The sequence below is a fragment of the Sorex fumeus genome, unplaced genomic scaffold (assembly GCF_029834395.1).
Source record: "Sorex fumeus unplaced genomic scaffold, SorFum_2.1 ptg000023l, whole genome shotgun sequence".
Lineage (NCBI taxonomy): Eukaryota > Metazoa > Chordata > Mammalia > Eulipotyphla > Soricidae > Sorex > Sorex fumeus.
The window spans coordinates 533,369-557,738 of NW_026606080.1; the positions used below are offsets into that span (position 1 = coordinate 533,369).

Here is a 24,370-nt window from a genome sequence, read left to right on the forward strand (position 1 = left end):
AGCAGATGCATCCTCAGGGGTCAGTTATGGGTCTGTTGTAGCTTTGTGTCTCTCCTGACACTACTGGGTCCAGGTGAGAGAGGAGAAAGAAAATGTTCCCTGCAAAGGTGTGTGTGTGTGTGTGTGTGTGGAGGGGGCAGGGAGTTGGCAGCTGGGGGCTTCCCAGAGAGTCTTAGTTATTAATTGGGTAGCCTGGGGATGACATTCCCCTGGGTATGACAGCTTGTAGCAAAAGATCCCAGTTTCACAGTGGGGTCCTGGGCATCTACCACTTGGGGGCAGCGTCTGCCCTTTGCAAGCACGGCAGGAAGCTGCTGAAGGACGTGAAGGCCTTTGCAGGCGCCTCTGCGGGCTCCTTGGTGGCCAAGGTCCTGCTGACAGCACCGCAGAAATTGGAGGTAATTCAGTGAGAACGAAGGCCGCTCCTGGCCTGGCCATTCAGAAGGGAGGACAGAAACCTCCTCTTGCAGGAAAACCGGCCAGCAAACCTCCCCCCCCACCCCACCCCCCACCCCCGGGCTGGGCATCAGGCTCAGCCGCAGAGTGTTTGGATTACATGCAGACGCTCCGGATTCAGTTCCTGCCCACAGCCCCCCCCACACACACACACAGAAACACAAAGATACACATAGGCACACACACATAGACATACACACAGACACACACATAGAAGTGCACAGAGTTACAGACACACATAGAAATACACAGAGACATCTACACAGACTCGCACACAGACACATATGTAGAAATACACAGTCACACACTAATACAGAGACACACAGATGTACACCCAGAGACAGACACAGCATATAGAAATGCACAGACACATACACAGACAATACAGCGACACATACTTAGAAATACACAGAGGCACATACACAGATTCACACAGACACATAGAAATACACACACACACATCGTCCCCATCCCTTATCAGGGTGGCGAGGATGAGGGAGAAAGCAGAAGAAAGTTCTAGATTAGACATGAGATGTTTCCCAGGTTCCCCACGTGTGAGCCAGCCAGGGCCAGGACAGTTTCAGAACCCAGGGGGTGAGGGGTAGAGACTGGAAGTCAGAGAAGCCTTCTTGCCTGGGTCCAGAGTGGGGTGGCAGAGAGTCAGAAGTTGGGGCTCCAGCCAGATGGGGGTGGGGGCAGAGTGCAGGTGCTTTTCACAGAGAACACGACTGCGTCCAGAATCCAACGCATCCGTCTGGACACCCCCGCCCCGCGGGCAGTCACTCTTCATGGGTCCCTCTCAGGAATGTAAAGCATTCACCTACACGTTTGCTGAAGAAATCCACGGGCAGTTCTTTGGGGCCATGACGCCCTGCTACGACTTCATGGCCCGACTCAGGTCAGTGGCCCCCACAGCCAGCCCCGCCCCGCCCCCTCCAGCCCACTTTCTGCCAAGGCCCTGCCTCAGGCCTGCGGGCATGCGGGGGGGCTCACGCAGCACCCATTTGTGCCCTGCAGGTGTGGGATGGAGTCCATCCTCCCCGCCAATGCCCACCAGCTGGCCCACCGCCGACTTCATGTGTCCATCACTAACACCAGGACCAGGCAGAACTACTTGGTGTTCAGCTTCAGCTCCTGGGAGGACCTCATCAAGGTACGGTGGTGCCCGCACTGGCTCCTGACACCTCTGCCCGGCGCTCGGCCACCCTCCCTGTGCCCTGGCCTCACTCGGGTCCTGTTGGCTCACTGTCCCCACGTGTGTGGGACACACCGTCCTGCTATAGCTCACTGGCCCCATGTGCATGGGACACACCGTCGTGCTATAGCTCACTGTCCCCCCATGTGTGGTACACACTGTCCTGCTATAGTTTACTGTCCCCACGTGTGTGTATACGCCATCCTGCTATAGCTCACTGTCCCCATGTGCGTGGTACACACAGTCCACATACGCACGGAGACATGCAGGCAAGGGCACGCACGGAGAGTTTGTCTGGGAAGAGCTGCGGGGGATAGGCCGAGATGATTGGGTACAGCAGACGCTTGGATGTGGCACTTGGATGTCACCTGCAGCTGCCCCTGTGCACGAAGGCTATGACCACAGCTTCCCGAGGAAACGGACCCCCAGGAGAAATAAGTCCATGGCTTCCTAGGTTCCAGCATCACTCGGCGCCCCTCAGGCCCAGGCTCCTTCTACTCTGGCACCCCGCCTTAGAGAAAAACGTTTCCCCATCCTCTTCTTACCGTCAGCCGTGGACTAGCAAACTGCAAAGGGAGAAGCTGCCCAGCCATGCCCGATTCGTCCCTGCAGAGCAGAACTCAGAATGGGGGATGAGCCCCCGGAGGGACGGTCAGTGTGGCTCCTCTGAGCTCGGGGACAGCCGCTGAATTTCCTGGGGTCCAGGGGATGCCCATGGGTGGCTGGGAGCATGTCCAGCTGCTGGAGTGGCCTGCGCAGTCTCTCCATCCCAGGCAGAGCTCAGGCCTTTTGGCCACCACACCCCGCATTTCCTGGCCCCCACCAGAAGCTCTTCGCTGCACCTGTGGCTCATTGTGCCAGCGAAGGGTTACACACAGCCAGTGTGCGTCAGCCACGGCCGTCTTGGGACCCCGGGGAGATGTTCCAATGTGCTGCCAACTTGGCTCAAGAGGTGCCAGGGGCTCCAGATCTACCAGCCCGCATGAGATGAACAGGGCCCGGAGTGATGGTCCAGCGGGGAGGGCCTGTGCCTTGCACGAGGCACCCGGGTTCTATTCCCAGGGCCCCATAGTGTACCCGAAGCCCACCGGGAGTCATTCCCGAGTGCCTCTTCGGGCAGGTGACATTGCAGTGCTCGCTTTTAGTCCAGTTCCTTTTGCCTCCATGTGGCACGCCACCTTCCTGCTCCCAAGTGCCAGCTCCCACTGGCTGGCCTGAGGTCAGAGAGCAAGGGCGTGTGCGGGCCCCGAGGCTCACCCGCCGTCTCTTCTCCGCCCACCTAGGTGCTGCTGGCTAGCAGCTTTGTGCCCATCTACACTGGGCTGACACTGGTTAAGTACAAAGGGCAGGTAGGTGCTTCCCTGGCAAGGACTGGGAGGTCCCGACAGTTCGTGGCCTTGGGAAGTCATGCACGAGAAGTATTTGCACAAGAAGTCAGCCAGCGGTATGCGGTTTCCTCCAGGAATAGTGTGGTTTTTGTTTGATCACTTGATCACTTGACTTCCCGTTAATCATCGATTTGCTCGAGCGGGCACCAGTGACATCTCCATTTGTCCCTGTCGCGTGCTACTGTAGCCCAATGGTGTCTGTTCATTCTAGGAACACGAAGAGCCTCAAACAGATCGTTCAGGATCTTGATGAAGAAGTCTGACCATCTGGTAGGTGGGCAGCCATGTGGTCTTTTGACTAATGGCTCTAGTCCAGCAGTCATCTCCAAATCTCCTTACGTGTCCAGCCCATCTGATTTTTGACGCCTTGGCAAATGAGACAGCGTCCCTGATTCCTGATTGTCGACTGAGGTCAGAACTCTGGATTCTTTCCCTCATTTGAGTGAAATGTGATACTCCATGCATAGCTCTTTCGATTCCTCTTTGGGAGACCCGAAGAGCGTTCTCATCCTGTTTGCATAGGGCCCAGGTCTCTGAGGCGTATGTTAATGCAGGAAGAACAGTGGAATCAAAGAGATGTGCCCGGAGCCGGAGGTTCTTTGTCCTCTTAGCTATTTCTTTGATGCTTTTGAAGGCGTTCCAAGTCGCTCTCTTCCTCCTGCGCAACTCAGGTGCCAGGTCATTTGGCATGTTGACTTCTTCACCTAGGTACACGTAACTGTTGCATTCAGAGATGGACGTTCTATTGAGAGTGAATGGAGTGTCAGGAACGAGGATGTTTCTCATAAACATTGTCTTTGTAAGATTCAGCTATAGTCCGACCTTTCTACACTACGGTACAAGTCCTCCTCTACCTCCACTACCCAGCCGCCACCACGCTCCAGGATGCTTTCTGGACCGCGCAGCCGCGAAGCGGCCATGTGACACATTATAAGACACTTAATATCCATCTTCCAGAATTGCCGTACCATATTTGATAGGGTTCAATTATGGTTTGAACCATGGGAACACCTAAAAGGGTGATAAGAGGCCACCCCCAAAGCCTCTATCCCTCTCGGAGAGCCTGGCAAGTTACCGAGAGTGTTCCGCCCGCACGGCAGAGCCTCGCAAGCTATCCGTTGTATATTTGATATGCCAATACCAGTAATTACAATGGGATTCATTCCCCTGACCCTGAAGGCATCACCAATATGGCAGTCTTGAGAAGGTTGAAGAAGGAAAGGCTGATAAAATCTCAAGGCCAAACTAGGCTGCCAAAACGAAGGAAGACAAAAATGATTGTCTGTACTTTCAATGCACGTATGCTAGCATCAGATGCATCCATTGAGGACCTGATGGTAAAAGCGCAAAAGATCAAGTACGACAACATTGGTCTGACTGAGACAAGAAGGCATCAATCACATCACGCCATTTTCGACACTGGAGAAGAATTATTCCTCAGAACTTGTGATAAAAGAGGCGTTAGAGGCGTTGATGTCCTTGGCAACAAGAACTTGGCCATAAGCATTGATTCATTCAAATGCCTAACAACCCGAATCGGACATTTACACTTGAATAGATGTGGCTCACTGCTGGCAGTTTCTATCTTCATTATCTATGCACCAACATCCAATTATGATGAAGGAGAAAATGAGAAGTTCTACATGGAGCTGGAGAAGTTCTATAAAGAAGACCACACCTTCTACAAGATCACTGTCGGTGATTTTAATGCCAAGATAGGACTGAGAAGATCAGCCAAAGAACTCCACATCGGGACCCATGGCCTAGAATGGAACGAACAGGGTGAGAGACTGTCTGAGTTCATCATGTCAACCAAGACCATCCATGGTAACTCACAGTTCCAGAAGGCCGAATCTAAACGTTGGACATGGGAGTCTCCCAGTGGACGGTTCCACAACGAAATAGACCACATCATATTCAATCAACGGTTTTCCCTGACTGATGTTGCTGTTGTCCCAAAATTCCAAATAGGATTGGACCACCATCTCCTTCATGCAAAATTCTACTTTACAGAGCGGGGGAAAGGGCTAAAAATGTTTAAGAAGAGAACACCCAGAACGACCACCAACTAGAAGGAAGCTCTTTGGCACTAATTCTGCCACATGGGAAGATGCCATTGTTGAACAAAATTGACAAGGAATAAGATCAACTGGTTCAGCGCCTCCATGATTGTGCGAGGAATGCCAAGAGACAGATAGCCACAAAAAGATGACTGTCTTCGAAAACTCTTGAACTTATTCACCAATGTGTTTTGGCGCATGCCTCAAGCAACCGCAAGCGAATGTCTGAGCTCGCAAAGCAGTGCAGAGATGCGATCAAGGAAGACCTCAAAGAGAGAGCAGAAGTACTGGTAGATGCGGCAGAAGCCAGGAAAAGCATTTGTAACACCCGCCTGTCCTTTGCCAACTACAAGATCAAGATGACTACCTTACGACGTCTTGATGGATCTATCACATCTTCCAGAAGGCAATGGAGAAGATTATCCATGACTTCTACTCAGATCTCTTCGATAGCCATGTCCACCTGCCCACATACCAAATTCCACAGGATGGATATGTCATTCCCAATATTTTCCCTTCCGAAATCTGACACGCCATTTCGTCGGTAAAGAAACGAACAGCACCCGGCCCAGACAAGGTCAGACCTGAACACCTGAAGAACTTGCCGTCAGAACTCATCAATACGCTGGCTTGGCTCTTTACACGCTACCTGTCTGAATGCAAGTTTCCGTCCCAATGAAAAACCAGCAGGACTGTACTACTGTACAAGAAGGGAGACATCTATGACATTGGCAACTATCACCCGATCTGCCTATTTTCCATCATCTACAAGCTGTTCACTCGAGTCATCCTGAATAGGATTGGCAGAACACTAGATGAAGGACAACCATGCGAGCAAGCTGGGTTCCGCAAAGGATACAGTACCATTGACCATATCTACACATTAACCAAGCTCATTGAGGTTTCTCGGGAGTTCAAGATGCCGCTCTGTCTAATGTTCATTGATTTAAAGAAGGCCTTTGATTCTGTTGAGATGGAAGCAGTCATTGAAGCCCTATTCAATCAGGGCATTCAAACTCAATACATCAGGATCCTCCGTGAGCTGTATTACAGATTCACTACCAGGATCTCAAAGAAGTAATCATCGATGTCAAGAGAAGGGTTTGGCAGGGTGGCACCATTTCACCAAAACTCTTCAGTCCCACCCTCGAGAACATCATACGACAACTGGAATGTATTTCATTGTGTCTATAGATCATGGAACTTCTTTATCCGTTCCTCTGTGCGTTGGGAAGACAATTCCCCAAAGAAGGCATACAGGTGGCCAACAGGCACATGCTTGCGTACTGGGGAGTTCTGGGACACAGCACCAGAATCGCGTTTCTGATGTAGTCGGACCCAGTCTTTCTGCCTACAGGATCCAGAGCTTTCCCCTCTCATGACGAGAATGAGCTATCACAGCATGACTGAAGCCAAGACACGATCTTTCCTTCTACGTCACATCCCATCCGATCTGCTATGCCCTTACTGATTTTCTTCCCATCATTTCACTTGTTACTTCTTCAAGTTTTGTTGGAACAAGCAATATAAAGTCAATTTGGTATGTGCTCGCGGGGAGAGCTTGGGACCGGGAGGCAAAGTGGGATTATTGATGGAAGGAAGGTCACACTGGTGGGGTTGGAACACCAAATGCTGGAAACAATTGTACAATGAGCAACTTTATAAATCACAATGTTTTTAATGAAAATCAATAATAATAATAAAAGACACATTCTTTCTTACTCTCTGAGCTGTTGCATGGGGACAAGGTGTTATCCCATGATTTACAGAGGACAGACAGGGACATTCTGCCCCCAGAACCACGGTGCTATGATTACTTGTGACCGAGTGGAGACATTACTAGTGCCCACTCGAGCAAATCCATGAACAAGTGACAAGTGAATCCCCTCCCTAAAGAAGGGGATTACAATTTTTTTTTAAAATCCCAATGTTTGGATAGCCCGTGTTCTCTCTTGAGTATGTTTCTCTCTCTCTCTCTCTCTCTCTCTCTCTCTCTCTCTCTCTCTCTCTCTCCCCTTCTTCCTCCGTTCTTTTCCCTCCGTCCTCTCTGCTTCTCTCCCTCCTCCCCCTCTCTGTTTCTCTGTGTCTCTCTCTTCTTCCCCTCTCTGTCTCCTTCTTCATTCCCCTCTCTGCCTCTCCCTCCCTCTCGTTCTGTCTCTTTCTCCCTCTCCTTCCCCTCTATCTCCTCCCTCGCCCCTCTCTCTCAGTCTCTTTCTGTCTCTCTTTCCCTGCTTCATCCTCCCCCCTCTATCTGTCTCTCTGTCTCTCTCTATCTCTCTCTCCCTCTTTCTCTCTTCCCTCCCTCCCCTTCCTTAAAACCTCCCAACACCATCTATTTTTTCGCTTGACTGCTGTGTCCTTCTGGAATCCCTTAGAGCAGAGAGGCCTGGGGGAGCTTGAGGACTTACTTCCTTTGCTGTAGAGCTGTGGCTGGCTGCAGCCTGAGCCCGTGGCCCCCGAGAAATTGGGTGCTGGGAGTAACTCCCATGCAGCAACCAACAAGGAGATGTCAGGTGTAGTCAGTGTCTGCCTAGCGGGGCTGGCAGGACGTAAGGTGAGTGCCATGCAGGGGCTCATCGCAGACGTCACCAGTTGGAGTCTTCCCAGCTGGTCCCAGGGTGGCAGAGGCTAATGGGGAGAAAGTGGCAGGTCCCCTTCTCAAGGCTGTCGTCTGTCTTCTCCAATGGATATAAGTCACCTGGGCACCCCATTGGCATCATAATCATGGGATTCTGCATCCAGCTGGGTGGACACTGGCCTGGAGAGTGTGCACTCTGGCCAGCTGATACTTCGGCCAACCTCAAAGTCCACAGGAAGTTGCTGGGCCACAAACAAAGGATCTTGCTGAGCAGAGAAGATTCCAGCAAACTTGAGCAACGTCGTGCGAGATCAAAAGCTCCTTGCTCAGGTCCAGAAGCTCCGTGGGCAAAGAGGCTTCCAGATATTCCAAAGTGGTTGTCTTGGCAGCTGATAAACCCGAGACGGGTTGCCATCTTCACACAGAACCGCTGAGCTCACCATGGCCAGGCCATGGTGTTGACACATCACTTAATCACTTAATCACTTAACTTCCCGTTAGTCGTCGATTTGCTCGAGTGGGCGCCAGTAACGTCTCCATTTGTCCCTGTCGCGTGCTAGTGTAGCCCAATGGCATCTGTTCGCTCTGGGATCATGAAGAGCCTCAAACCGATCGTTCATGATCTTGACGAAGAAGTCTGACCATCTGGTAGGTGGGCGGCCACGCGGTCTCTTGACATCCCGTGGAATCCAATCAGTAACAGCTCTAGTCCAACGGTCGTCTTTAAATCTCATTAAGTGACCAGCCCATCTGATTTTCGACACCTTGGCAAATGAGACAGCGTCCCTGATCTTTGATCGTCGACGGATGTCAGAACTCCGGATTCGTTCTCTCATTTGAGTGAAACGTGATATTCCAAGCATAGCTCTTTCTATTCTTCTTTGGGAGACCTGAATGGCGTTCTCATCTTGTTTACGTAGGGCCCAGGTCTCTGAGGCATATGTTAATGCAGGAAGAACAGGTTGACACATCAACAGAAAAAAATCCAGAAGATTCAAAGCAGAAGGGGAGAAAACGGGTGAAGAGTTAAATGTTAATGCTGACATTGAAAAACAAAATCCCTCAAATAAAATTGCATTCCACGTTATTAACATGCCATGCACCATTAATCCTGTGGAATACACAGGAAAACCTGCTTCCTTCAGTGAGGACTGACCTTGCATCCGGGGCAGCAAGTGAGTGTGCAGGAAAGACTTCAACTATCTTGTGCCATGCTCAGAGGGCACTGCTGAGGTAAAGGGGCAGGAATACATGGTAAGAAATAATGACTCTTCAAGTGCAGTCTCCCTGCCTTCTCCAGATGGAATCCCGGTGATCATGAGCTTCTACAAGCAAGGCTCCCGTATGTGGGTTTCAGGACTAACTCTCCAAACCACATGGCAGCACTGGAACCAGGCAATTTCATCCTGGCTTCCTGTTCGCTCCCGATGCCTGGAGTCATGCCCTCAACCTGCCTCCAGGAACCATCTTGCCGCACATAGCAGTGACGATCCCAGAAGGCATCACATCCCTGGAGATTTCTCCAGACCCGATACCAAGCTGACTTCACCGGGATGTCCCAGATGGAGCAGGTGCAGTCTCCTGCCTTCTCTAGGTGGAATCCCAGCGACTATGAGCATACAAGCAACACTCTGGTATGCAACTGTCGGGACTAATTCTCCAAACCACATTGGAATAGCTCCCTATAGCAATGTCTCTGGAACCAACCAATTATAATTTAGAATCTTAGAAGCACACAGTCACTTATGCAGCCACATGATCTTTCATGATACATAAAATGTGCAAGGGAAAATAAATGATCTAGTACACACAAATAAATCTCACATCCAAGCGACTTGCTGCAGAGATGGCTCTGGATGTTGCTATTGCAGAGTTTTTTGCCGGGCCACTCCAGTTGGGGGCAAGTGCCGTCCCTCCACCTGCCCTCTAGGAACCCCAGCAGACACCATCTTCTAGAACACAGCGAAAACCTCCAGGTATGGGTGGTGGTGGCAGGAAACGCCAGGCTTCACAGGATCGGAGAGGAGTCGGTCCTTCTCCTTCTCCCCGCCCCCATGGAACTCTGAGAATACGTCCACACACACAGCCACCATCTACTTAAGCTCCCACACGGCCATGATCCAGAGACACAAAAATGAATCTTGGACCTGAGCAACTTGCTGCAGCGATCCTCCAGAACCTAATTATTAAAATGTTGGAACTGCGAGAGTGCATGGCTGCAAGAGTAGCTGCATGGCATTATATTGTATCCATAGCAAGCAATACAAAACACATTGTCTAGCATTATATTTTTGGCAAGAATGAGTGGTGCTGGAACTAGACACAAATATCGAAGTTAACCAAAGTAGAGAAAGACAGTTGATAGTTGTAAATGGTCTGCCACACAGGCGGGGTAGGTGGTGAATGTGGGGACGGGGTTGGGGAGATACCAGGGACTTTGGTGGTGGAAAACGTGCACTCTTTTTTTTTGTATTAGAGAACCAGCAAGAGGTGCAGTTGTAGACTTACAAACTTTCATGCTTGGGTTTCAGTTATACAATGATCAAGTACCCATCCCTCCACCAGTGCCCATTGTCCACCACCAATGATCCCAGTTGCCCTCCCATCTCAACCGCCCCGCCTTTGTGGCAGGTCATTCCCTTTTGCTCTTTCTTTCCTTTAGGTTGTTGTGGTTTGCAATAGAGGTATTGAATGGCCATCATGTTCAGTCTATAGTCTACTTTCAGCACGCATCTCGCATCCCGAGCGAATCCTCCAAACATCCTTTACTTGGTGTTCCCTTCTCTATCTGAGCTGCCTTTTACCCCCAGCATGTGCTGCCAGCTTCCAAGCTATGGAGCAGACATCCTGGTACTTATCTCAACTATTCTTGAGTGTTCGTCTCCCATTCTGTTACTTTATATTCCCGAGATAAGTGCACACTTTCTATGTCTGTCCCTCTCTCATTTCACTTAGCATGATACTTTCCATGTAGAACCACTCGTATGTAAATTTCATGACTTCATCTTTTCTAACAGTTAACCAGTATTCCATTGTGTAGATATACCAAAGTTTCTTTAACCAGTAATCTGTTCTTGGGCACTCGGGTTTTTTTTCCAAATTTTGGCTATTGTGAACAGTGCAGCAATGAACATACAAGTGCAGATGTCATTTCAACTGTACTTTTTTGCCTCTCTGGGATATATTCCCAGGAGTGGTACTGCTGGGTCAAATTGGAGCTCAATTTCTAATTTTTTGAGAAGCGTCCATACTGTTTTCCAAAAGGGCTGAACCAGTTGTCATTCCCACCAGCAGTGAAGGAGGGTCCCTTTCTCACCACATCTGCACCAACACCCGTTGCTTTTGTTCTTTTGAATGTAGGCCAGTCTCTGTGGTGTGAGATGATATCTCATTGTTGTTTTGATCTCAGCTCTCTGATGATTAGTGATATAGAGCATTTCCTCATGTGCCTTTTAGCCATTCGGATTTTTTCTTTGGAAAAGTTTCTGTTCACTTCATCACCCCATTTTTTGTTGGGGTTGGATATTTTCTTCTTATGGAGTTCAACCAGTGCTTTGTATATCCTTGATATCGACCCCTTATCGGATGGGTATTGGGTGAATATCCTTTCCCATTCTGTCGACTGTCTTTGTATAAAGTATACAGGACTTTATATCCCTCCAAAAAAGAATACACATTCTTTTCCAGTGCACATGGAACATTTTCTAGAATAGACCATGTGCTGGGCCACAAAGCATACCTCAACAGAATCAGGAAGATAGACATTGTATCAACTATCTTTTCAGACCATGATGCACTGAATATAGAAGTTAATCATATACAGACGCAGAAAACCAAATCAAACACCTGGAAATTAAACAACTCAATGTTGAACAAGGAGTGGGGCAGGAAAGAAATCCAGGAAGAAATCAAAAGATACCTGGAAACAAATGAGAATGAAGACACAAGCTACCAGAACCTGTGGGATGCAACTAAAGCCATGTTAAGGGGAAATTTTACATCTCTGCAAGCATTTCTCACGAAGGAAGAAAGGGCCCACATAAACAACTTGACTTCACAGCTAAAGGTCTTAGAAAAGGACAAACAAAAGGAGCCCAAACCAGGCAGAAGGAAAGAGATCATAAAAGTTAGAGCAGAAATCAACTACATGGAAAGCCAAAAAAAAAAAAAAATCAGAAAGATCAATGAAACCAAAAGCTTGTTCTTTGAGAAAATAAACAAAATTAATAAAACACTAGCAAAACTCACAAAGAAAGAGAGAGAACTCTAATAAACCAAATCAGAAATGAAAAGGGGGACATAACAACGGAAACCAAAGAAATTCAGAAGATCATCAAAGACTGTATGCCACAAAACAAGAGACCCTAGAAAAAAATAGATAAATTCCTGGATTCCTGTAATCTCCCAAAGTTGAACCAAGAAGATCTGGAATACCTGAATAGACCTATTAATATCAAGGAAATTGAAACTGTAATCAAAAGTCATCCCAAAAACCAAATCCCAGGTCCAGATGGATTCACTAGCGAATTTTTCCAAACATTTAAAGAAGACCTATTGCCAGTTCTTCTCAAGCTTTTACAGGAAATTGAAGAAACAGAAACTCTCCCAGACAGTTTCTATGAGGCTCATATCTCTCTAGTACCAAAAGGAAACAAAGACACCACAAGAAAAGAAAACTACAGGCCGATCTCCCTGATGAACACGGATGTAAAGATTCTCAACAAAATACTAGCAAATAGAATTCAACAACTCATGAAAAAGATCATACACCACAACCAAGTGGGATTCATCCCAGGGATACAAGGATGGTTTCACATTCGGAAATCAATCAACATAATCCATCATATCAACAAAAGAAAAGATAAAAACCATGTGATCATATCAATAGATGCAGAGAAAGCATTTGACAAGATCTAGCACCCATTTATGATGAAAACCCTCGCCAAAATGGGTATAGAAGGGACTTCCCTCAATACAGTAAAATCCATCTACCACAAGCCTATGGAAAGCATCAGCCTCAATGGGGAAAATCTAAGAGCCTTCCGTCTAAGATCAGGGATGAGACATGGATGCCCACTCTCTCCACTGCTGTTCAATATAGTACTGGAAGTACTTGCAATAGCAGTTGGGCAAGAAAACGATATTAAGAGCATTCAGTTAGGAAAGGAAGACATCAAGCTCTCACTGTTATCAGATGATCTGATACTATACTTAGAGAACCCTAAAACCTCTACCAAGAAAACCCTAGAAACAATAGACTTGTATAGTAAAGATGCAGGCTATAAAATCAATATCCAAAAGTTCGTGGCTTTCCTATATGCAAATAATGAGAGAGAAGAAAGTGACATGGTAAAAACAATCCCATTCACAATTGTGCCTCAGAATATCAAGTTCCTAGGAATCAGCTTAACTAAGGATGTAAAAGACCTCTACAAAGAAAACTACAAAACGCTACTTCAGGAACTAAAACAGAACACGGGGAAATGGAAAGATATCCCCTGCTCATGGATGGGAGAATTAGCATTGTTAAAATGGCAATACACACCAAAGCACTGTACAAAATTAAATGTGATTCCTATAAGGATACCCATGACATTCTTCAAAGAAATGGAGCAAACACTCCGGAAATTCATATGGAACAATAAACCCCCACGAATAGGTAAAGCAATTCTTGGGAAAAAGAAAATGGGTGGAATCAACCTCCCCAACCTCAAACTCAACTACAAAGCAGTAATAATTAAAACAGCATGGTACTGGAACAAAGTTAGAACCGCAGACCAATACAACAGGGTTGAATATACTGACTCCCCCCCCCCCCAATATATGATCAGCTAATCTTTGATAAGGGAACAAGAAATGTGAAGTGGAGCCAGGAAAGCCTCTTTAACAAATGGTGCTGGCAAAACTGGACAGCTACATGAAAAAAAAATGGGCTCATACCTCTACCTAACATCATGTACAAAAGTAAGATCAAAATGGATTAAAGACCTCAACATCAGACCGGAATCCATAATGAACACTGAAGACAAGGTTGGCAAAACCCTCCATGACATTGAAGCTAATGGTATCTTCAAGATGACGCGCCACTGGCCAAGCAAGTGAAAACAGAGATAGACAAATGGGACTATCTTAAACTAAGAAGCTTCTGCACCTCAAAAGAAACAGTGACCAAAATACGAAAATGTGTCCTCTTGAAAGGATGGGTGTTTGATGATTGTATGATCGAAGCTCAAACATGAAAGCTTTGTTACTACACCTCACGGTGAATCAGTAAAGAAAAAAAAAACAGTTGGGGAAGAGGGCAGCTGGGTTAGAGAAGGAACCTCTATGACAAGGATAACTGGAGGAATCGTTCGGGATGGGAGATGTGTGCTGAAAGTGTTTGGTAAAAGACCAAACGTGATGACTCTTGGTGTTTGTATTGCAAACCATAATGCACAAATGGGGGTGGGGGGGTGGAGAAAGACATACAGACAGAGACAGAGACAGACAAAAGAGACAGAGCAGAAGAGTGCCTGCCATAGAGGCAGGCTGGGGCAGAGAGGGGATGGCAGGAGGGAAGCTGAGGACACTGGTGAAGGGACGGTTGTTGGAGCATTGTATGACTGAAACCCGATCATAAACAGCTTTGTAACTGTATCTCATGGTAATTCAATATAGTAATAAGAAAAATTAAAATAAAACACAATGACGTTGGGCCTGGAGCAACAGTCCACTGGAGAGAACACTTGTCATGCGTGTGGCTGCTCTGGACATCCCCGGGACCCAGCAGGTTCCCCCAAGCCTCGCCCATGAGTGTAGAGACAGGAGTAAACCCTGAACACCACCGGGTGTGGCCTCCAACAAATCTGGCATGTTGGGGCCAAGAGGGACGGTGCAGGGCCTAAGGCAACGCCTTGCCCATGGCTGCGTCCCTGATTCAGTCTCAGGCTTCTCATGGTCCCTGAGCATCACAGCGACTCTGTTCCACACTTCACTTAATCACTTAACTTCCCGTTAGTCGTCGATTTGCTCGAGCGGGCGCCAGTAACGTCTCCATTTGTCCCTGTCGCGTGCTAGTGTAGCCCAATGGCATCTGTTCGCTCCGGGAACATGAAGGGCCTCAAACCGATCGTTCATGATCTTGACGAAGAAGTCTGACCATCTGGCAGGTGGGCGGCCACGCGGTCTTTTGACATCCCGTGGAATCCAATCAGTAACAGCTCTAGTCCAACGGTCGTCTTTAAATCTCATTACGTGACCAGCCCATCTGATTTTCGACACCTTGGCATATGAGACAGCGTCCCTGATCCTTGATCGTCGACGGATGTCAGAACTCCGGATTCGTTCTCTCATTTGAGTGAAACGTGATATTCCAAGCATAGCTCTTTCTATTCTTCTTTGGGAGACCTGAATGGCGTTCTCATCTTGTTTGCGTAGGGCCCAGGTCTCCGAGGCATATGTTAATGCAGGAAGAACAGTGGAATCAAAGAGATGTGCCCGGAGCCGGAGGTTCTTCGTCCTCTTAGCTATTTCTTCGACATTCTTGAAGGCGTTCCAAGCCACTCTCTTCCTCCTGCGCAGCTCGGGTGCCAGGTCATTTGTCATGTTGACCTCTCGACCTAGGTACACATAGCTGTTGCATTCGGAGATGGTCGTTCCATTGAGAGCGAATGGGGCATCAGGAACAAGGCTGTTTCTCATAAACATTGTCTTCGTAAGATTCAGCTGTAGTCCTACCTTTCCACACTCACGGTCAAAGTCGGCCAGCATTTGTGCTGCTTGGCTGATGTTTGGTGTTATTAAAACAATGTCATCAGCAAAGCGGAGGTGGTGTAGTTGCCGGCCATCTATCTTCACTCCCATTCCTTCCCATTCCAGTCGTTGCATGATGTTCTCGAGGGTGGCACTGAAGAGTTTCGGTGAAATGGTATCACCCTGCCGCACCCCTCTCTTGACATCAACGAACACTTCTTTGTAGAATGGTGAGATCCTGGTAGTGAATCCGCAATACAGCTCACGGAGGATCCTGATGTACTGGGCTTGAATGCCCTGATTGGCTAGGGCTTCAATGACCGCTTCCATCTCAACAGAATCAAAGGCCTTCTTTAAATCAATGAACGTTAAACAGAGCGGCATCTTGAACTCCCGAGAAACCTCAATGAGCTTGGTTATCGTGTGGATATGGTCGATGGTGCTGAATCCTTTGCGGAACCCAGCTTGCTCGCATGGTTGTCCTTCATCTAGTGTTTTGCCAATCCTATTTAGGATGACTCGAGTGAACAACTTGTAGATGACAGACAATAGGCAGATCGGGCGATAGTTGCCAATGTCATGGATGTCTCCCTTCTTGAACAGTAGTATGGTCCTGCTGGTTTTCCATTGGGACGGAACCTTGCATTCAGACAGGTAGCGTGTGAAGAGCCGAGCCAGTGTATTGATGAGTACTGACGGCAGGTTCTTCAGGTGTTCAGGTCTGACCTTGTCTGGGCTGGGTGCTGTTTGTTTCTTTACCGACGAAATGGCATGTCAGATTTCGGAAGGGAGAACGTTGGGAATGACATATCCATCCTGTGGAATTTGGTATGTCGGCAAGTGGACATGGCTATCGAAGAGATTTGAGTAGAAGTTATGGATAATCTTCTCCATTGCCGTTCTGGAGGATGTGATGGATCCATCAGGACGTCGGAGGGCAGTCATCTTGGTCTTATAGTTGGCGAAGGACAGGCAGGCGTTACGAATACTTTTCCCGGCTTCTGCCGCATCTACCAGTACTTCTGCTCTTCTCTCTTTAAGGTCTTCCTTGATCGCATCTCTGCACTGCTTTGCGAGCTCGGACATTAGCTTGCGGTTGCCTGAGGCATGCGCCAAACCACGCTGGCGAATTAGCTCAAGAGTTTTCGAAGATAGGCGATTTTTTCTGGCTATCTCTCTCTTGGCGTTCCTCGCACATTCATGGAGGTGCTGAACCAGTCGATCGTATTCCTCGTCAATGTTGTCAACAATGGCATCTTCCCATGTTACCGCAATAGTACCAAAGAGTTCCCAGTTGGTGGTCATTCTGGGAGTTCTCTTTTTGAACTTTGCAGCCCTTTCTCCCCGCTCTGTGAAGTAGAATTTTGCACGAAGGAGACGGTGGTCCGATCCCTTTTGGAATTTTGGGACAACAGCGACATCAGTCAGGCAAAACCGTCGATTGAATATGATGTGGTCTATTTCGTTGTGGAATCGTCCACCGGGAGACTCCCATGTCCATCGTTTAGATTCTGCCTTCTGGAACTGTGAGCTACCATGAATGGTCTTGGTCGACATGATGAACTCAGACAGTCTCTCACCCTGTTCGTTCCATTCTAGGCCATGGGTCCCGATGTGAAGTTCTTCAGCTGATCTTCTCGGTCCTATCTTGGCATTAAAATCACCCACAATGATCTTGTAGAAGATGTGGTCTTCTTTATAGAACTTCTCGATTTCTCTTTCATTATAATGAGATGTTGGTGCGTAGACAACGAAGATAGAAACTGCAGGCAGTGAGCCACATCTTAATCACTTAATCACTTAACTTCCCGTTAGTCGTCGATTTGCTCGAGCGGGCGCCAGTAACGTCTCCATTTGTCCCTGTCGCGTGCTAGTGTAGCCCAATGGCATCTGTTCGCTCCGGGAACATGAAGGGCCTCAAACCGATCGTTCATGATCTTGACGAAGAAGTCTGACCATCTGGCAGGTGGGCGGCCACACGGTCTTTTGACATCCCATGGAATCCAATCAGTAACAGCTCTAGTCCAACGGTCGTCTTTAAATCTCATTACGTGACCAGCCCATCTGATTTTCGACACCTTGGCAAATGAGACAGCGTCCCTGATCCTTGATCGTCGACGGATGTCAGAACTCCGGATTCGTTCTCTCATTTGAGTGAAACGTGATATTCCAAGCATAGCTCTTTCTATTCTTCTCTGGGAGACCTGAATGGCGTTCTCATCTTGTTTGCGTAGGGCCCAGGTCTCTGAGGCATATGTTAATGCAGGAAGAACAGTGGAATCAAAGAGATGTGCCCGGAGCCGGAGGTTCTTCGTCCTCTTAGCTATTTCTTCGATGTTCGTAACTACAACTGGTCTCATTCACCTGATTGAGCCACATCTATTCAAATGTAAACGTCCGATTCGGGTTGTTAGGCATTCGAATGAATCAATGCTCTTCGCCAAATTTGTGTTGACAAGGACACCGACGCCTTGTTCCACACTTTATTTTATTTGTTTATTTATTTGGTTTTTTGGGTAACACCCAGTAACGCTCAGGGGTTACTCCTGGCTTTGCACTCAGGAATTACACCTGGCGGTGCTTGGGGGAACACATAGGATGCCGAGGATTGAACCCGGGTCAGCCGCATGCAAGGCAAACGCCCTACCCGCTATGCTATCGCTTCGGCCACTGTTCCACACTTTAATGCCACGGCTGGTACCCTCTTGGCTCCCACGAGAGTATGGAATGCTAATCACAGCACCGGCGTCATGTGCTCAGGATGGACACAGCTGCAAAGCCAGCAGCGAGAGGCACTCTCTGCTCCCGCTGAACCCTGAGCCACACACAGACGCCCCTCAGCCCCCCTGAAGCACAAGAGCCCCAGCACTCGTGACGCAGAACTGAGCCGGAGAGGAGTTCCCAGTGCCTGTGCCTTAACCTTCTGCCAGCATGCGTGCCTCCTCATAATGTTTTCCATTACCAGTTGGAAAACAAAAGTTCTATGGGGTATGGTCGTCTATTTGTCTCAGAGTGACAAAGAAACAAAACTGGGAAACAAACACGGAGTGTGTGGGACAGAGAGCAGAGGGTGGGTGGAGAAGAGGGCAGGTCTAGGAGCTTGCTTGCAAAGAGTGCAAATGCACCGGCCGGTCCCGGATGGCCACAGCCCCTGGAAAGACATCTGCATGAGCAGGGGCTCAAGTCATGAAGGTGCAGCCACGCAACCCCATGCAATATTTCTGAGATGTGGAGGTGCACAGTTAATTAGCCTGCAGAGTTGCGTGGCTCTCTCAAAAGATTCTAGCAAGGGATTATTTCTGCGCCCAGAGCGGAAGAGAATAGAGGCGGCCACGCTGGCCCGCAATGGGAATTCCGCAGACAACGTGCTCAGTGAACCAGAGAAAGCGAATTTAAAGAAGCATTTAGGGTTTCAGGATGCCACCCCTGGCAAGGACCTTTTTGTAGAAGGATTTAGGAGGAGAGGAAGGGTGAGCCTCAGTGCAGGCATTATTTCCTGATACAAAAAGGGAAAATGTGCATACAGTTTGTTGTATGCACGCTGAAAGTAGACTAAGGACCAAACATAATAGCCTCTTAGTACATGTATTGCAAAACATAACACCCAAAGGGAGAGAGAGAGTGGGAGGAAATGTGCCTGCCACAGAGGCAGGGGTTAGGAAAGGGTGGGGGTGGCAGGAGGGATACTGGGATCATTGGGGGTGGAAAATGGGAACTGGTGGAGGGATGAGTACTTGTCCATTGTATGACTGAAATGTAATCATGAAAGTTTGTAAGTCTGTACCTATATCTCACAGTGATTCGATTAAAAAAAATGAAAAAGACACTCTCAACACCTAAGAGAATAACAACTGTAATGGAACACAGAAATAAATCAGAAAAAAAATGGCAAAACACTGTGCACTGTGTACCCAGGTCCAGGAGGCCAGGGGAGAGGGAGAGGGAGAGAGAGAGATGGAGAGGGAGAGGGCGGGGTGGGGGAGTGCCTACCACAGAGGCAGAGTAGGGGGTGGCAGGCAGGAGGGAAACTGGGGACACTGAAATGTACCCTGGTGGAGGGACGGGAGTTGGAACACTGTATGACTGAAACCCAATCATGAACAACTTTGTGAGGGTCCATCTCACAGTGATTCAATAAAAAAAAGATTGTAAAAATAAAGTGATGTTGGTTAGGGCTGGAATGAAAGCCCAAGGGGTAAGAGGTGTCCTAGACTCCCCTCTAAATTCCTGAATTTTGTACCCGAGCATTGCCACGGGAGATGTCTGAGCAGTGCTAAGCCGGCCTAGGCACAGCCGCTTGTGGCCCTCAAGCCCCGTCATAAAAGCAGGTGATATGTTGTTCACAATGCATTACTGTTTTCACAGATGCTCCATTGGGAACCAGCTCACCATTTGAATGTCTGGTGTGTGTAAACTGGACCCGGGCAAGCCAACCGTGTAAGCAGTTGGGTCATGACTAACCATTATTTAAGATATCCATGTTTGTCCAAATGATACCCACACTGTCCTCCCTTCATACTAGGGACAACAATAACAGAGTGGGCTGACCTTGTTGCCAATAAATACAAATAGGGTCAACTCATATTATTCGACGGGAGGGACCCCAACTGGATGCAAACAAAACTCCCAGGCCCGTGCGGTGCACCCTTCAGCAGCATCTCAGGCCTAGAGTCCCTGCCTGGTCCCCACCTCCCCCGATGCACCCCGAGTCTCCATTGCGCCCCGTTCCCATTGGGCCTCACCCACAACCCAACCTCCGAGTGGGTGGGGCGCTCTGGGGAGGCTCAATTCTGCGGGACCCTGTGCCCAGGCACTCCATGGACGCGCCCAAGCCCACGCGCCCTCCACTCCGTGCACCCGATGGTCCCATGCGCGCACATGGGGGGGACGCAGGGAGGTTCCACCGCACGGGACCCCCAAACCCCAAGTTCTGAGGCCACACGCCACGTCACTATGGGTATCCTGGAAAGAACGCTAGTTCCTAGGGACGCACCACACCAGCACACTCCTGCTGGGAAGCTAGTTGCCAGCACAGGACGTGAATTCCCGCGACAGACCAGGCCCAGCTTGGTGCCTAGCGCCTGGCGCTGCCTGATGGCTGTTTCGCCTCAGACCCGCCACCCACCCGCAGCTTGATCACCCCCTTTCCAACCCCTCCGCCCACGGTGAGTGCCCGCGAGGGGGTGGCAGAGACCTGCTGCAGCGGGGATGGGGACCCCAGGATACAGGGAGGGGGACCAGGGGTCAGGGAAACAGGGTGAGCCGGAGGGAGGGAAGGAGACCCAAGGGGGGCGTGGTAGCCCAGGGGAGGGGGCGTGGCAGTCCCAGGACGGAAAGAGGGGGACCCTAAACCATATCAGGACCCAGAGAGATCCCTCTATGCTGCGGACCCCTGAGTATCTCCGCCCAAACCCCGCCCCAAATCCTAAGAGGGAATCCAAGAGACCCTACTTCAAGGACTCCTGTCTTAAATACGTGCATCCCTTGGGTGCACCCCGCATTGCTCGGAGGATGCCCAAGAGTGCGCAGAGGTGGCCGCAGAGCGCCAGGGCACAAAGTTCTGAGTTGGGGGGGCGGTGGTTAGAGGCGAAGGCCCGGCACGTGCAGGACCAACAGGCCGAAGCCTGACCCAGTACCAAGCATGTGAGGCTACTGGGGAGGTTCAAATTCTGCGGAACCCCTGCCTGGGCACTCCTTGGACGAGCCCAAGCCCACGTGCCCTCCGCTCCGTGCTCCCGACGGTCCCATTCGCGCACATGGCGGGGGGGGAGCACGGGGAAGTTCCACCGCACGGGACCCCCGAATCCCTCCCGAGTTCTGAGGCCACGCCCTACATCACTAAGGGTATCCCGGAAGGAACACTGGTTCCTAGGGACACGCCCTACTGGCACAGTCCCGCTGGGACACTGGTCGCCAACACGGGACGTGAATTCCCATGACAGACCAGGCCCAGCTTGGTGCCCAGAGCCTGGGCCTGCCCGCTGACTGTTCCACAACAGACCCGCACCTGCCCACAGCTTGATCACCCCCTTTGTGACCCTTCTGCCCACGGTGAGTGCCCAAAGGGGGGGGCAGCGACCTGGGGCTGCAGGGATGGGGAACCAGGGGTCAGGGAAACAGGGCCAGCCTGAGGGAGGGAGACCCCTGGGGAGGGGGTGTGACAGTCCCTGGACAGGAGGGGGGACCCCAAGGGAGGAGGGTGGGGAGCCACAAGGGAGGAGGGTGGGGAGCCCCTAGGAAAATGATGAGACTCCCCAGAGAGAATGGGGAATAGCTAGGGAGGAGGTTGAGAGTCCCCAGGGAGGAGTGCGGGGAGCACCTAGGGAGGAGGATGAGAGTCACTAGGAAGGAGGGTGGGAGTCCCCAGGGAAGACGGCTGGGAGTCGCTAGGGAGGAGAGTGGGAGTCCTGAGGGAGGAGGGAGGGGAGCTCCTAGAGGGGGGTGGGAGTCCCCAGAGGAGGTTGGGAGTCCAGATGGAGCCCCTAGGGAGGAGGGTGGGAGACCAGAGAGAGAACTCCAAGGAGTCCCTAGGGAGGAGAGTGGGAGTCTCGAGGAAGGAGGGAGGGAAACCCAAGGGTAGGAAGGTGGGAGTCCAGAGGGGAGAGTCCAAGGAGTCACTAGGGAGGAGGCTGGGAGTCCAAGAGGCGGGTAGAGAATCCCATAGGGAGGATGGTGGGAGTCCCCAGGAAGGAGGGAGGGAAATCCCAAGGGAGGAGGGGGGAAGCCCAGAGGGAGGAGTCCAGGGAGCCCGTAGGGAGGAGGATGGGAGTCCCCAGATACGAGGTGTCTTCTAGGCTGGCAGAACTTGACTTGCATGACCCGAACTCGCTCCTGGGCTCCAGAGATGGGCCCCCAGACCCACCAGGAGGGACCCCTGAGGCAGACCTGGAGTCAGCCCTGGGCACCATGGGGCGTAGCCCCAAAGTCGACCAAACAATAAAATGGTTTTTGTGTGACTCCTGGGGACCCCAAAGGTGGAGGAAGGGCCCCACTGGCAGGGAGGGAGTGTGCATCTCTGGGCTGCCAGGGTCTGAGTGTGGCCTGTGATCTGCAGAGCCCTGACCCGGGATGACGCAGAGACCATCTGACATGTGGTTCCACTAGGACCTGGGGACGCCGCGACCAGTCCAGGCGCCATGCACACGAGGCTACTGTGGGCCCAGCTCTCCGGGGCAGCCTCAGCCCCACGGCCCTTATCCCTACAACCCGGGGCCTTATCTCCACGGTCCACCAACTTACTACTCACGGCCGGGGCCCAGTGGCCAGCCCACGGGGGCCTATGGGCAGGGGCCTATCTCCCATAGCCAGCTAGGCCTGTGCTCTGGCCAGGGCCACTATGGCCAGCGGGCTCGCCCCCAGGGCCCGCAGTTAGTCCCCTCTGACCAGCACGGATGGCCATTCGCCACGAGGAGGACTGGGGCGAGGCAGTGGTCTACTGTCCACGGAAAGCCCCCTGCTTCCAGAGGGGCACGCATCACTGTCAGGCTCTGCTAGGCCAGAAGACCCCTCATGGCCGGGCGGTGACCCCCGCCCCAGCCCAGAAGGGGGTCCCAGCACCCCAGAAGGAGGCCCCTCTGTCTCCGCCCCCGGCAGCAGTGCCCGCCCCAGCTGCACCCGCAGCCATAGGGGGGCCACAAGCCCCTGCCGATGGCTAGGTTGTGTCCACCAAGGACATGCAGGCCTGTCTTAGTGACATGGAATCAATGGAAGTTGTGTCCTGCGGGAGCAGCATTCAGTCTATGGAAGCGGAATCCCAAGAGGAACCACTCAGCGACATGGACGCTGAATCCCAAGGGGAACCACTCAGCGAAATGGAGGTGGATCCACCCAGTGTCCCCATGACCCAGCCACGCGCTTCGATGGCTGCACCCCAGGGCCAGATGAACCGTGTACAGGCTGCAGGGACAGCGCAACAGCCCTCGAAGAGGAAGTGGAACCACCTTATGAAGCTGCAAGGCCCAGAGAGTAAGAGAAACCAGCCGGGCACTGGACTGGGCCCAACTGGCACCCAGGGTGCCCCTGTGCCTGCCATGCAGTTCCCATTGGCGCTGCAGCCCGTGCCCCCTAATGTGCCAAAGCCAAGTGGCACCCAGGGTGCCCCTGTGCACGTGCCAATCTTTCAATTCGTACCTCGTGGCAGCCCGTGCCTCCCAAGGCACCAGGGCCAAGCGGTACCCAGGGGGCACCTGTGCCTGCTATTCAATTCCCATCAGTGCTGCAGCCCATGCCCCATAATATGCCAGGCCAAATGGCACCCAGGTTGCCCCTGTGCCCATGCCAGCTTTTCAATTCATACCTCCTCGGCAGCTCATGCCCCACAATGTGCCTGGGGCAAGTGGCACCTAGGGTGCTCGTGTGCCTGTGCCAGCCTTTCAGTCTGCACTGCCACAGCAGCTCAGGCCTCCCAACGTGCCGGGGCCAAGTGGCCCCCACAGCGGGCCTGTGTCTGTGCCAGCCTTCCCGTTTGCACCCCTGAGGCAGTTCGTGCCTCCCAAGGTGCTGGGGCCAAGCGGTACCCAGGGGGCACCTGTGCCTGCACCCGCCACCCAGATCCCACAGGTGCCACACCCTATGCCCCGCCATGTGCCTGCACCGCAGCAGGGCTTGAAATGTGGTGCCACCCAGCAGGGGTGGTACCAGCGGCCACTTGTGGCTCCTGCTACTCTGAAGCAGCCTGTGCCTGCAGCCCAGCAGAGCTCAGCCAGTGGTGCCACCGGCTGATGTGGTATCAGCAGCCACTTGTGGCTCCCCACAACCAGGTCCCACCTGCAGGGGAGCCTGTGGACCCCTATGTGCCCACACCCCCACAGGGCTCAACAAGGAGTGCCACCCAACACGCATTGTACCAGCAGCCACTTATCAAGCATGCCAACCAGGTCCCATCTGAGTGGCACCGTGTGCCCCCCTATGTGCCCGCACCCCAGCGGGGCCTGACCAGCAGTGCCATGGGTCGAGTGTG

At 51.0% G+C, this 24,370-nt stretch overlaps 1 protein-coding gene across 1 annotated transcript in view; it reads left to right on the forward strand.

Annotated features, from left to right (window-relative positions):
* Window positions 1-215: 215 nt before the first annotated feature.
* The window catches only part of LOC130023312 (patatin-like phospholipase domain-containing protein 4), a 33,769-nt gene continuing 9,614 nt past the window's right edge, over window positions 216-24,370 (forward strand). Inside the window, exons 1-4 of the mRNA XM_056113787.1 lie at window positions 216-398; window positions 1,260-1,354; window positions 1,474-1,609; window positions 2,935-3,000. Coding sequence (XP_055969762.1) covers window positions 216-398; window positions 1,260-1,354; window positions 1,474-1,609; window positions 2,935-3,000 — 480 coding nt within the window. The remainder of the gene's footprint in view (window positions 399-1,259; window positions 1,355-1,473; window positions 1,610-2,934; window positions 3,001-24,370) is intronic.